Source organism: Piliocolobus tephrosceles, chromosome 10, assembly GCF_002776525.5.
Source record: "Piliocolobus tephrosceles isolate RC106 chromosome 10, ASM277652v3, whole genome shotgun sequence".
Lineage (NCBI taxonomy): Eukaryota > Metazoa > Chordata > Mammalia > Primates > Cercopithecidae > Piliocolobus > Piliocolobus tephrosceles.
The window spans coordinates 105,143,818-105,158,694 of NC_045443.1; the positions used below are offsets into that span (position 1 = coordinate 105,143,818).

General features: G+C 44.0%; 1 protein-coding gene across 3 annotated transcripts in view; it reads left to right on the forward strand.

Annotated features, from left to right (window-relative positions):
* The window catches only part of BTBD11 (BTB domain containing 11), a 340,058-nt gene that overhangs the window by 219,549 nt on the left and 105,632 nt on the right, over positions 1-14,877 (forward strand). For all 3 annotated transcript variants that reach the window (XM_023195731.2, XM_023195877.2, XM_023195806.2), the window contains exon 3: positions 2,673-2,877. In XM_023195731.2, coding sequence (XP_023051499.1) covers positions 2,673-2,877 — 205 coding nt within the window. The remainder of the gene's footprint in view (positions 1-2,672; positions 2,878-14,877) is intronic.

The following is a 14,877-nucleotide window of genomic DNA, read 5'->3' on the forward strand; positions in this document are numbered from 1 at the left end:
TGCCTCACTTACTCGAATTTGGATGTTAGGTAAATGTGTCACGTTGAAATGTACAGCAGGATGGTGGAGAAGGGGTGAGATCTAAAGGCCTGGTTTCAGCTGAACAATGAGAGGGGATGGGGAAGACACATCCCCCCAGCAGGGGCTAGCATCATGTCAGATATTGTATTAGTCAGCATTCTCCAGAGAAACAGAACCAACAGGATTTCTCTCTCTCTCTTTCTCTGTAGAGAGAAAGACTGAGAAAGTCATTTATTTTAAGGAATTGGCTTATGTGATTATGGGAGCTGGCAAGTCCAAAATTTTGCAGTGCCCGCCAGCAGGCTGGAGATTCTAGTAGAAGATGTTGCAGTCTGGAGGCAGAATGCTTTCCCCTTCGGGGAACTTCAGTCTTTTCTCTTAAGGCCTTTAATTAATTGGATGAGGCCCACCCACATTGTGGAAGGTAATCTGCTTTTCTCAAAGTCTATTGATTTAAATGTTAACCACATCTAAAAAATACCTTCATAAGGGAACAATAGACTCTAGGGCCTACCTGAGGGTAGGGGGCATGAAGATTGAAAAACTACCTGTCTGGTACTATGCTGTTTACCTGGTGACAAAATAATCTGTATACCACACCCCTGCAACATGCAATTTACTCATGTTACAAACCTGCATGTGTACCCCCGAACCTAAAATAAAAGTTGGAAAGAAAAAAAAAACCTTCTTTAGAGCAACATCTAGACTAATGTTTGATCAAACAACCGGGTACCATGGCCTGGCCAAGTTGACACATAAAATTTACCATCACTGGCCAGGCACCGGTGGCTCACGCCTGTAATCCCAGTACTTTGGGAGGCCAAGGCAGGTGGATAACCTGAGGTCTGGAGTTCGAGGCCAGCCTGGCCAACATGGTGAAACTTCATCTCTACTAAAAATACAAAAAAATTAGCCGGGAGTGGTGGTGCATGCCTGTAATACCAGCTACTCAGGAGACTGAGGCAGGAGAATCGCTTGAACTCAGGAGGCAGGGGTTGCAGATCGCACCACTGCACCCCAGTCGGGGCAACAGAGCAAGACTCTGTCTCAAAAAAAAAAAAAATTAACCATCACAGATATCTTAGTCAACTGTCTCCCAAGGTATGCAACACATTCTGATGTTCATGAGAGGATCATAAGTGGGACAGGGCCAGTGCATTAAATAATATTGATTATAGAGTGATTATTTTAAATTCATTTGAATCTTAATTACTTTAAAAAGAAAGGCTCCATTTGATATGAGCCCTTAACACTTCTGTAACACCTGTTATTTATAAAAAGGAAAACAGGGCCAGAATTTAACTAGAAATTAATTACATTTCATCCTTGAACAATGTGGGACTTAAGGGCACTGAACCCCCGTGAAGTCAAAACTCTCTGTGTAACTTTTTTAACTCCCCAAAAACTTACTACTAATATCCCACTATTGACCAGAAGCCTTACTTATAACATAAACAGCCCATTAACATGTATTTTATGTTATATTCTTATATATGATATTCTTACAATATGTAAGCTTGAGAAAAGAAAAAATTATTAAGGAAACCATAAGGAAGAGAAAATATATTTGCTATTAATGAAATGGAAGTGGATCATTATAAAGGTCATCATCCTTGTCATCTTCATGTTGAGTAGGCCCAGGAGGAGAAGGAAGAGGAGAGGTTGGTCTTGTATCATGGGTGGCAGAGGTGGAAGAAAATCCATATATAAGTGGATCCACGCAGTTCCAGCCTGCGTTGTTCAAGGGTGAACTGTACACTGTTTTGTTGTCATCAAATTTACTTTTATAGGGCCAAGCATGGTGGCTCATGCCTGTAATCCCAGCACTTTGGGAGGCAGAGGCGGGCAGATCACCTGAGGTTAGGAGTTCGAGGGCAGCCTGGCCAACATGGTGAAACACCATCTCTACTAAAATTACAAAAATGAACCAGTTGTGGTGGCAGGCACCTGTAGTCCCAGCTACTCAAGAGGCTGTGGCAGGAGAATCGATTGAACCCAGGAGGCAGAAGTTACAGTGAGTGGAGATCATGCCACTGCACTCCAGCCTGGGCAACAGAGACTCCATCTCAAAAAAAAAAAAAAAGGAAAAAAAAAAAGAAAAGTACAGTGTGATAACCAAGTCAAGGCAGGGATGACTCCAGAGGGGGTTTCCTAGAGGAATTAATTTATAAGCAGATACCTGGATGATCAGTAGGAGTTAGCCTGGAGAAGAAGAGGGAGAGAATGTTCTGGGCAGAGGGAATAGCATATGTACAAGGCTCAGGGGCAAGAGAGAGCATAGCCCATTCTTATGACTACCGTTAAAGCAGTGTTGGCCACAACATAGAGGGTGTGTCACAAGGCGAGGGAGGCAGTACTCAGGAACAGTACACAAAGAGCTTCCTGCACCTTGTTAGCAACATTGGGTTCCAGAAGAGTAGGGTAAAAATGATCTCAGCAGCCCTCTGTGCTTGAAACAGCACCCCAGATTCAGTAACTTATGCCAAATAAATGAATCCATTCCTCTCTGCTTGGTGTGTAACTTCAAGGTCTCATGGACCATTTCATTGTAAGGGACTGCAAGGACCAGAGTCTCTACAGAGATCTTCAGGTACAGTTTCTCTGCCAGTGTTGGCTGCCTGGAGGATCTGAAATCTTCCTTCTGTCCACAGGTGACCTGGTGTCCCGTGCAATGCATCACCTGCAGCCCCTCAATGCCAAGCACCACGGCAATGGCACCCCCCTGCACCACAAGCAGGGGGCGCTGTACTGGGAGCCCGAGGCCCTGTACACCCTTTGCTATTTCATGCACTGCCCGCAAATGGAATGGGAAAACCCCAACGTGGAGCCTTCCAAAGTCAACCTACAGGTGGAAAGGTAAGAAATGCCTTGCCTTGTGGTGGGTGGGTACTGCCTCCAGGGTGGGGCAAGTGTCCAAGTGGGGACAATGATGGGGGTAGAAAGGACTCACTTCCTAAAACTTGCCAGAGTGGTCCGGTGGGAACCTTGCACCCTGAGTGGGTATCTTAGACCTGTGTGGGGGTCCTTGAAATGGGTTTTTATAGGGCTGGTTCTGTTTAGGATAAAACTGGCCTGTCAGATAAGTGGGTCTGCAAATTCCGGAGGGGTAAGGGCCTCTGCAGTGAAGGTGGCTTCCTCATGAAGGCAGTCTTGGAGGACGCCACCGCCTCGCGTGGGAGTTATCTTCTTTCATCGTGGCTGCCCTGGGACCCGGGAGAACCAGAAGCACCTATTCAGCCAGAAGTGGGCCTCTCAGGTGTGCAAGGGGCTTGATTGCCCAGGGGGAGGCAGTGTGACTGTTCTTTGAAGCCGAATCCTCATGGGGAAGGAAGGAACTGGGAGAGGACCCGGAGACTGCCTGGAGGCCTCCTCTCTGCCTCCCCACTTCCTTTAGCGACAGGTTCATAGATCCTCTCCCCACAGTGCCTCACGAATCAGGCCCCTCCTCCATACAGACCCATTTACTCTAAGTACTGTAGGTGTGACCCATTTATCAAAAAGAGTGGTTAAGAGAGCAGGCTCTGTGACCCTGACTGCCTAGGTTCAAATCCAGGCTCTTCTAATTAAAGCTGGGGATCCTTGGGAAAGGCATCTGCAAAATAGGGATACAAAGAGTAAATCCTACATACGGTTGTTTGAAAATTAAATAAATTGAACAGTGCCCAGCACATAGGTGCTCAATAAATGTTAAATTTTATTATTGTTATTGTAGATATGATCTGCATATAGCTGAACAGCTTCCAACTTGGGCTCCTACAGTTTTCCTTTCTGTTACTTGGTGCCAAGTGGTTTTGAAAAGCTCGTTGGATGCTCTGTTTCTGCCAGATGCATTGAGGCTGAATTGGGCTCTCTTACAAAACCATGTCTCTTGGCTTTCAGTTAAGGGAAAAGGATGGAACATAGGCTATATGGAGATTGCTGTTTCTTTTTTTCTTTTCTTTTTCTTTTTTTTTTTTTTTTTTTTTTTCTGAGACAGAGTCTCACTCTGTCACCCAGGCTAGATAGAGTGCAGTGGCATGATCTCTGCTCACTGCAACCTCTGCCTCCCGGCTCAAGTGATTCTCATTCCTCAGCCCCCCAAGTAGCTGGGACTACAGTCACACCCCACCACACCCAGCTAATATTTACATTTTTTTATAGAGACAAGTTTTCACCATGTTGCCCAGGCTGGTTCCAAACCCTGGGCTCTAGTAATCCTCCTGCCTCAACCTCCCAAAGTGCTGGGATAGGAGTGAGCAACCATGCCAGGCTACTTCTTCTTTTTCTTTAAGAATCCCAGTTTAACACCAATATTTCAATCCAGTCTGGAGTTAACTTAATCAGGAAATTAACTCCTTAAATTACTCAAGTCTCCCGCCATCCACAACAAATCAGTCAGTACCTTGTGCATATTTTCACATGCAAACATGCCCAAAATGGAGAAGTGGTAAGATGCCCATGGCCGAAAAATAATCGTTCAGACACACCGAAACTTTGCTGTCTCTGGGTACAAATGCTAAGAGTTGAGAGAATGGAAACCATTGGCCTCACCTATGGGGTGTCTAGCTCTTCACCCCCAGCCCCGACAGCCTGTCCAGTAGTGCAGTTTCTCTGGCTCAGCTCCCTCATGTCATCTCCTGCTCCCACCTCAATGCAGATGAGCCCCTCTCCCCGCTGCGGCTAGACACTGCTTCCTCTGAGCTCCAGAACCTTATCCCACTCGGCCGACTTCCAGTTTCCACTGTCAGGCCTCATACTTGCAGGCTGATTCTCCTTCTCCTAGCACCTTTTTCTTTTCTGCCTCACACTTACCGTAATTTGTAACTATGTGTGTATTTCTGTGTTTATTTATTGCCTGTAAAGCTTCATGAAGGCAGAGAACACATCTGTTTTGGCCATCACTCCTCAGTTGATGCCAAACTCAACATCTGGAGCAGAATGGGAAGTCCACAAATATTTGTAGAATGAAAGGATGAGCAAACCTATTGATGTAAGTGCCCATGGGACATTTCCATCTGGAGAGCTCAGACTACTTCAAAACTACAGCCTTCAGCTCTCCCCCAAAACCCACTATTCCTCCTTTCTCCCCAGGCTCTAAGAATGGTACCACCATTGGCCTCATCGCCCTGGTCAGAAAACTGAGGCTTGACTGGCACTCCTTCCTCTCCCTCACCATCTCCAGCTGGTCAGCAGGTCTTATTGAGGCTGCATCAGTGAGATTTCTTTATTCCTTCCCTGCCAGACCACTGCCACTGTATGGCTCAGGACCCCATCTTTTCTACTTCAGTTTCTACTTTTGATGTCTACATGGTCTGCCTGCATGTGAGCTTTAATAGTCCTCTGACCTTGGGAGGCTGAGGTGGGTGGATTACCTGAGGTTAGGAGTTTGAGACCAGCCTGGCCAACTTGGTGAAACCCCATCTCTACTAAAAATACAAAAAATTAGCTGGGCGTGGTGGCACACACCTGTAGTCTTAGCTACTCAGGATGCTGAGGCAGGAGAATCGCTTGAACCCAGGAGGTGGAGGTAGCAGTGAGCCAAGATCATGCTACTGCACTCCAGCGTGGGTGACAGAGTGAGATTCCATCTCAAAATAAATTTAAATTAAATTTTAAAATCCTCTGACCAAGACTGGGCACAGTGGCTCACACTTGTAATCCCAGCACTTTGGTAGGCTGAGGCACGTGGATGATTTGAGATCAGGAGTTCCAGACCGACCAGCCTGGGCAACATGGCAAGACCCCATCTCTACGAAAAATACAAAAATTAGCTGGGTGTGGTGGTGCTTGTCTGTAGTCCCAGCTACTTAAGGGGCTGAAGCAGGAGGATTGCTTGAGCCTGGGAGGTCGAGGCTGCAGTGAGCTGAGATCGCACCACTGTACTCCAACCTGGGTCACAAAGTAAGACCTTGTCTCGAAGAAGAAGAAGAAGAAGGAGAAGGAGAAGGACGGGGGCGGGGGGGCCAGCGGGCGGGGAGGGGGGAGGGGGAGGGGGATGAGGAAGAGGAAGAAGAAGAAGAAGAGGAAGAGGAAGAAGAGGAAGAAGAAGAAGAAGAGCAACAAGAAGAAGAACAGCAAGAAGAAGAAGGAGGAGGAGGAGGAGAAAGAGAAGAAGAGCAACAACAACCACCACCACCACCCCCCTCTGACGAGCTCCATCTTCCTCACAGCAAAACTTCTAAAATGGAAGTCTCACCATGTGACATCCTCCCGCTCCTGCTCAGCACAGTTGCCCAGCTCCCATTATACTTTCTATTACACAGTGTCCATTTTCCCTCTTGAATCTCCTTCTGGACTCAGAGTGTAGTTGGAGTGGCTGGAAGTCAAAAAGGACCCTCTAACGCTTCCAAACCTTCTGGGACAAGTTTTAAAGAGGCATGAGCAGGGAAGGAGAGAACGTGTCCCAGAATTTGTTAGAGCCATTTATCTCGTTCTTTCCATGCCTCTTTGGTTGAATTTTTAGGAGTCAGCACAAAAGACAAAGTGGAACTTAGCGTTTTCCATGTTCTGTTCAGTGTGATCCTCTGGGAAGCATGTGGATTGGAAGTCATATAGTCCTTTAAATTTGGATCCCAGCTCGGCTTCTTGTAGCTCTGTTATTTCACCTCTTTGAAACTCCATTTGTCCTTCGTAAAGTGAAAACACAACCATCCTCATGAGACTGATGTAAGCAATGAATTAGACATTGTAGCTAAGACATCCAGTGCCATGCCTGGCACGAGGGGAACCCCCTTCCTCCCTAAAACAGTCACTTATATTATATTTTGGGGGCTCTAAAATGCTGTTTTCATTGTCCTTAAAAAAAACTTGCCTGTGATTCTTTCCAGAGGGATCGTTATTTCTTCTGGCTCCCTGATGGAACAAGCTTTAGTGTTTAGCACCGGAAAACACAAGCGGAAGAACTTCAGAGGCGAGGGGCTCTCTGTTTTCAGTCAAGTGTTTATTTTCACCAGCTCTGTACCAAAGCCTCCAAATGAGAATTTCCAGTAGAAGTTAGGACTCTAATTTGGAGTTATTTCTTTCTCTCCTCTCTCTCTCTCTCTCTTTCTCTCTCTTTCTCTGTGTGTGCGTTCTTTTTCTTCTGCAAATCTATCAAACAGTATCATCTCCTTGACTATCTTTATTCTGACAAGTCAGGTAGGGCCATGATGCTTATATGGTTTTCCTCTAGACTATAAGCTCTTCAAGAACAGGGGCTGAATATTATTTGTTTTCATCTGCGCCCAAAAGACAGCCTGGGAAATATTGGCGAAATATGGATTATTTTATGCCTCAAACCATCCCTTCTTGTCAGAACAGCCTTTCTTGGCTGAAGTATTTGGAAGTAGGCCTGCATGCGCCATTTTGCCATTTCATGTGGGCACAGCTTTGGAGTTGCTCCATTTGTTTTGGATAGTTTCGTTTTTCATTGTGGAATTTTGAAGAAGCTCAGTGCCAGTGTGAGATTTCTGTAGTCTAAGTTTTTCCAGAACTTTGGCTCCTATTTCTTGAGCTTCTAAAATCATTCAGGTACCTCAGATATTTTTATTTTAAAAAACTCAGACAAATTTTGTAATATTTACAATTAGGTGATATTTATTTTCCAAATAGTAATGATAAGTGAAAACACCTTAATTTTGATAGGAGGGGCCGTGTGAGGGTACTGTTTTCAAAAAGAATCGTCCTCAATCTAGAATAAGATTTCCCTCACCTGTATCATTACTGGAATATCAGTGATTCCTAGATGTCTTTGGCCATGGATGATTTTGGTAATTTATTACCACAAGATAAAAAAAAAAAAAAATAGTAGGATAAACGGGAGTATTTTGTTGCCTCAGGTAGCTATCTGGTAATGCCTGGGGTAACTGTGCACAACTTCACTTGGAAGACTAGACAATTAAGTAATTCTACCTTCTTCTAGTCTCACTGAAAACAAACCAGAATTTATTTCTAGGTAGTGGTAGCTCTTGTTCCTTTTGCAAACAGAATGTACAGACATTTATATCAGGGAAATATCTGCCAGGGGATTTTCAACTACAAACATGAGTATACAATCACCAATCACCAACTGTTTGAGGAAAACTAATAATGTGAAACAAAATAATCTTAACAAATGGAAGAATTTACACTTGAAGAAACAGAGTTAATAAAGCAGACATAACAGACATTAGCAGTGAATGACAACCAAATACATGTTCCATGATACTCATGCTACCAAAAGCTCACCCCAACACATTGCATCTTAACATTTTTTATCCCTGTGATGTATGTGACAAGTGAGATTCAAACTTCAACTTACTCCTATGGACATACCTGCAGTTATGCAATAAGTCCAGCATGTTAGTTATAGCTCTACTCTGTTCTTTTCCACTAAGGAATGTAAATCTGAATGCAAGTGAGTAGAGGTATCCTTGATACAAACAGCACTACCAGTCAGGATACTTAGTTGCAAAAGCTGAAGCTCTCATGACACTTAAAGCAGGAAGAAAACCTCTGGGAGGCCCAGTATGGGTAGAATATTAACAAATCTTTTCCCCTTCTGCATGAAAATTTGACCTTGAATTAACTCTCTAGCTCTGTTCCCCTGGAGGAAACCTTATAAAAATTGCAGTGTCAACTATGTTTCTGGGAAACATTGCTTATGGTCAGAATGATCCAAGATTGATAAATTACATCTGGCCTGGAGGTACCAGAAATACTTGATAAAGACCCAGAGCTTTGGACTTCCCTTAATTTATTGACTCTGTCCTTTGAAGAGACATTGGAAGCTATTGCTATGGAATTGTTACAAGAGATATTGGGGTTTGCAAACCAGGGCAGGGCAGCTCCCACAGTCACCCATGGGGATCTCAGCTCCTTGCACCTGCATGTCACCTGGACAGGAGATAAGCTCCTGATGACTGGGCAAAGTGCTGCAAGGACTCCCACTGAAAGAATATCTGATACTGTCCTGCTGGGCCCAGGGTGGCCTATAATAGTCCCATGAATCTAAATGTTTAGTAGATCTTAATAAGACTTCTGGTGGGCATTGAAGCCAGAGATCCAGGCTTTGAGGCTATATAACCAGGCTACATAACCTGGGATTGCACCCCAGGACTGCTCTAGCAGAGATCTCACAGCCACTGGTACTAGGCACAGACACTGGACCTTACACTACTGATGCTGGCCACTGAACACTCCAACAGGACCTCTGTCATTGTTGCCTCTAAAGGCTGAGTGTCTCTGTCACCGCCCACATCAGCTCCACGTACCCTACATGTCACAGGACCTGCCTAGACCCTAACAAGGGAGTCTGGGAAGGTGAATTTCTACCTGGTAGAACCATGGACTCATAATATGGAAAGTTCTCCAAACACCAAGTAACATCATCAGTGGTTCTGGGAAGCTAAAAGAAAAAAAAAGAAAAGAAAAACAGCAACAACAGCTGACAAAGTCCACTATATTCTTCTAATTTTTTATCTTTTTTTTTTTTTTTTTTTTTTGAGACAGTCTCACTCTGTCACCCAGGCTGGAGTGCAGTAGTGCAATTTTGGCTCACTGCAACCTCCACCTTCCAGGTTCAAGTGATTCTCCCGCCTCAGCTTCCCAAATAGCTGGGACTACAGGTGTGTGCTATCACGCCCAACTAATTTTTTTTTGTATTTTTAGTAGAGACAGGGTTTCGCCATTTTGGCTGGACTGGTCTCAAACTCCTGACCTCAACTGATCCGCCTGCCTCGGCCTCCCAAAGTGCTGGGATTACAAATGTGAGCCACTGTGCCCAGTCTCTGCTAATTTACTTTTTAAAAAATAAATAACACACAAGTGAATCATTTGCACAGGCCAGCACTTATTACCATTATTAGCCACACAAGTCACAACTGACTGGCTTACACATCACAGTTGAGAACCAAAATACCACCCCAATATAAGGACTCCTTGGTCTAACACCCTGGAAGCCTCAATAGCAAAAAGGAGGAGAGAAGAGAGCCATTCCTGGTATCCTGAGCAGGGATTCAGAAGGTCTGTTCTCAGAGGAAGAATGCTACTTCCTCATCTTCCTGAGGGAGCAGTCATGTCTGGCTCATTTTACAGTCCCCTACAATGCCCAGCCCAGGGCTAATGGCTCTGGAGAAATTCAGAGTTGCTGGATGAATGGGGACATGCTAGAGTGAGAACATGAGATATTAGATCTGTTTTCTGTAGACCTGGAATCTCAACCACCATATAAATGATTCTTAAGAAGAAAAAAAAAAATACATGTTGAATTCTAAATTATTGACTCAAAAAGCAAAGTTTTGAAACATGATCCATTTGTAACTTGAGCATTGTGGCAATTTATTTCCTCTGTCCATGGTAAAAACTGCTGTAGTTCCACTATGTTTCAAACTGCAGGTTACGGCCATGAGTGGGCCATTACATCAATGTGCTAGAGGTTAGCTAACAATACCCTGCTGGTGAATCTGGCCCACTGTCTGTTTTTACAAATAAAGTTTTATTGGAATACAGCCACACTCATTTGTTTACATATTATTTATGGCTGCTTTTGCACTGTGACAGAGTTGCTTAGTTATGACAGAGACTTTAGGGTCCAGAAAGCTGAAAATACCATTTGACCATTCCCAGAAGAAGTTTGCTGACCTCTAATGTGGGTTGTAATCTTTTTTTTTTTTTTTTTTTTTTTTTTTTGAGACGGAGTTTTGCTCTTATTGCCCAGGCTGGAGTGCAATGGTACAATCTCTGCTCACTGCAACCTCCGCCTCCCAGGTTCAAGGGATTCTCATGCCTCAGCCTCCCAAGTAGCAGGATTACAAGCATGCACCACCATGCCCGGCTAATGTTGTATTTTTAGTAGAGACGGGGTTTCGCCATGTTAGTCAGGCTGGTCTCAAACTCCTGATGTCAGGTGATCCGCCCACCTCATTTTCCCAAAGTGCTAGGATTATAGGCATGAGCCACCATGCCCGGCCATAATCTTCATTTTCAGAAAAATCAGAGAGAATTAAATTTTTAAAATCAGAGTAGTTTTTACCCCGGTTTTATTAACCTAACTGAAGTTGATTTATTGCCCAAGGCTACGTCTGAAGTTGGAGAAGGAATACTTGAACCTTTGGAGTTAAGCTCTGGTCTGGGTTCCTATCCATTAGTCTGTTTTGCTTCCATGGGCAGTGGTTTTAGAGAAATAAAGTTTGAAAGTCTCATCCCCAGTCCCTAGAATTTTTTTCATAATCTTCATTAGTATTTTCAGGGTATAAAATGAATACACGTATTAAATAAAATGTGACAAAGTCCAAAAAATATAAAGAAGGAACTTTGAATGACTCCTAGTCTCTGTATCCAGGGATAAACACTGTGACTATATAAGGCATTTCCTTCTAGTCTAGTTTTCTGCGTACACACAAAAGTTTTTGTTTGTTTCACAGTATAAGATCCAGATACTACACCTACTTTTATTGATTTGTTCCATTGGATAGCCTTTGAAAGCATGACTTTTCATTGGGCTGTTCTGTCATTGGACATGAAATTTAGTCAAAGGAGATCTTAGAACAGAGAAAGTTCGCTTCTTTCATGTCGAAGTTAATGAAACGGAAGCCCAGAGTGATGGGGGACTTGGCTGGAGTCACGAGCACATTTCCAGAGGCCTTGCAAGGCAGTGCCTCCGTGCCTTTACTTATGTTTTGCCCTCTTGAAATGCTTCCTTCCCTCTGTGCCATCCTCTAGCTACCTCAAGTTCATCCTTCGAGATCCAATTTAGGCATCACCTCCTCCAGAAACCCTTCCCTACCACTTCAGATTATACTAAATGATCAGTGCATAGCATATAGTAAGTGCTCAATAAATGCTTGCAGAACTGAACAGAGCTGTGCCTGAAACCTAGGTATTCCTGCTTCCAGCCCAGAGAGCCATGTTGCCGAATCAACTCAGGCAGTCCTCAGTTTGGTACTGGTTCTTGCATTCAAGTGCTGTCTGATCTCAAGGCTTCAGTTTCTTCAGCTGTGAACAAGAAATAATAATTTCTACTTCATGGGGCTGTTTCAGTGACAAATGAACTAACTTACATAAGTGTCATGCATGATCACTGACACCATGGCGGGTGATCCATAAATGGTGGGGATTATTCTCTACTCCCTTAATCCAGATTGATCTCTTCTTTGATATCGCAAGAGATTTTGATGAACACTTACAAATGTGGCAGGCCCTGCTCTAAATACTTTATGTGTATTAACTCATTCAGTCCTGCCAATACTCCTTGAGTCAGGAGCAGATAGCCTTACGTCTTTCCATTTTACAGATGAGGAAACTGAGATGCAACACGGTTGCATAAGTTGCCCAAAGTCATGCACATTGGGGAAAGTCTGTAAGTATCACAAATGTCAAATGAGTGCTGGGTCACTATAGGGACAGGAGCTACATGCTAAGGGAACAGAATATGCACCATCGGGGGAGGAAGGTGAGTGGACAGAGGGTGAGACCTTGTCCAGAAGAGGCTTTGGATGCAGCCCCAGACCAAGCTGGAAGGAAGTTTGAGAAACTGGATAAGGCGGCAGGATGTTCTCCTCTAGGCAGTGAAGAATGCAGAAGAGACTGGGCGTGCTGGCTCAAACCTGTAATCCCAGCACTTTAGGAGGCCAAGGCAGGTAGATCACCTGAGGGCAGGAATATGAGACCATCCTGGCCAACATGGCAAAACCCCATCTCTACTAAAAATCCAAAAAATTAACTAGGCATGGTGGCACATACTTGGGAGGCTGAGGCACAAGGATCACTTGAACCCGGGAGGTGGAGGTAGCAGTGAGCCGAGATTGTGCCACTGTAGTCCAACCTGGGTGACAGAGCAAGACTCTGTCTTGAGAGAGTGGGACAGAAAGAGAGAGAGAGAAGAGGAATTCAGAAGAGCTCAGAAAGGGATGCTGAGCAGGGAGGTAAGATATCAGAACTGTGTCTGAGACCCCAATAGAAGCATAAGGGATGGTACTGGAGAGTACTGAACATTTGGTGAGCGTCTACTATGTGTCATGTACTGTGTGAGACACTTTACATACAGAGTTTAATTTAACCCTCACATCAACCTTGTGAAGTAGGTTATGCCTCACCTGCAGATGATAAAATTAAGTCTTTGATCCTAAATTGCTGCTTCATAGGAAAATGTTATTTGAAACCTAAGGATCTTCACAGAACATTTTTTATTTTTAATTAATAAATAATATTTGATATGCTTATGGGGCACAGTGGGATATTTCAATACATGTGTGCATCATTTAGGAAGAATAGTTCTAGATTTTTTTTTTTTAATTCTAGAGCCAGAACACCTAGATGAATATCAGAGCTCTAATACTCATTAGCTGTGTGGCCTTAAATAAGTTACTTAGCCACTCTGAGCCTCAGTTTCCTTATCTGTAAAATGGAAGATAATCATAGAATCTACTTCAGAGGGCTCTTATTAAGCAATTTTGTGTTAATATATTTAAAGCACCTAAAACTCAGCACACATTAGCCTTTTTATAGATAATGGCCATTATTATTCTCACCATCATGGTGTTTATGGCTTGGATATATATTCCAGCAGAGTCTCTCAAACATTAATGATTTGAATCACCTAGGATCTTCTTAAAATGGAGATCCTATTCATTAGGACTGGGGTGGGGCCTGAGAGTCTCCATTTCTAACAAGCTCCCAGGTGAGGCTGTTGCTGCTGGCTCAGGGACAACACCGTGAATAACAAGGTATAGTCGTTTTTTGTGCATGTGTCTTGTCTCTGTTCCTTAACCGAAACCAACCTCCATTTACAAGTTACCTAAAGGCAAGAAATCAGCTTTTGTAGTGACTTTTGTCTCCCTGGTAGAGCTTAGCCTGTCATAGGGGCTTATAAATATTCCTCAGACTTTGGGGACTGGAGTGAGCCTTGCAGGGCCTCGACTCCCCTTCCCTCTTGTGAGGCTGGATCCCTCTGCAGTTTGCTGAAATGAATGAGTCCCCGAGGTCAGACATGGCCAGCCTGCAGAACGCTCAGGCTTTGGAGCAGTAGCTGCCAAGTGATAGCTTCTAGCATCCCAATTTAATGATCATCCTCAGCCTAACAAGGCGGCCAGTTCCTCTAACGTGGCTCAGGAATGGCAAATGAGTGACAAGCTTTGCCAGGGAAAGGTGAGGCAGGATTTGACAAATGTCCTCCCTGGGGACAGCATCAGGGCAAATCCTAAACTTCACCCGCTTCAGGGCTGTTAAACACCTCCGGCCTCCAGGGCTTGTCAAACAGCTTCCACTCGGTTGCCCAGGAGTTCTCAGCTGAGGGGGAGAAATTGTTTCTGACCATAGGTGACAAGCTGCGAGGTTCAAGTTTAAGAAACAGCTCTCTCTTGGAATATGCATGTTTAGTCTGATCAGAAGGATAGGCTGCACTTGTTCATTTCAATGTCCAGGTCTTTTTGGAATCCCACTAAACTGCTGCCACATTAATCTAGTTTAGTCTAATACCAGCTTCTCTTTATTTCATGGGAAAAGGGAAAAAAAATCTGACTTCTATGACACAAAGACTAAGGAACCAGAGCTGCACTGGCCAGCATGGTCACCACTAACCATGTGTGGCTATTTACATTTAAATGGATTCAAATTAAATAAAATACCATGCGCCTCATTTCAGATGCTTCACAGCTACATGTGGCTCAGTGGCTCCCGTATTGCACAGCATAGGACATTCCCTGAACTAGAGACCTAATGCAGGTAGTATCCCCCTTCTAGAAAAACAGACTGAAAATCCCACTCTCAGAGCAACAGAGAAGGATTCATTGTAGAGACCAGGGACCAACTCACCTACTGAAACGTATGCCACATGACTGTGTTTTGATCCTCTTAGAGCTGAGTATCTTAAAGCAGCCATCATCATCATCACCATCTCATTTTGTCAGGTGTTTATGATGT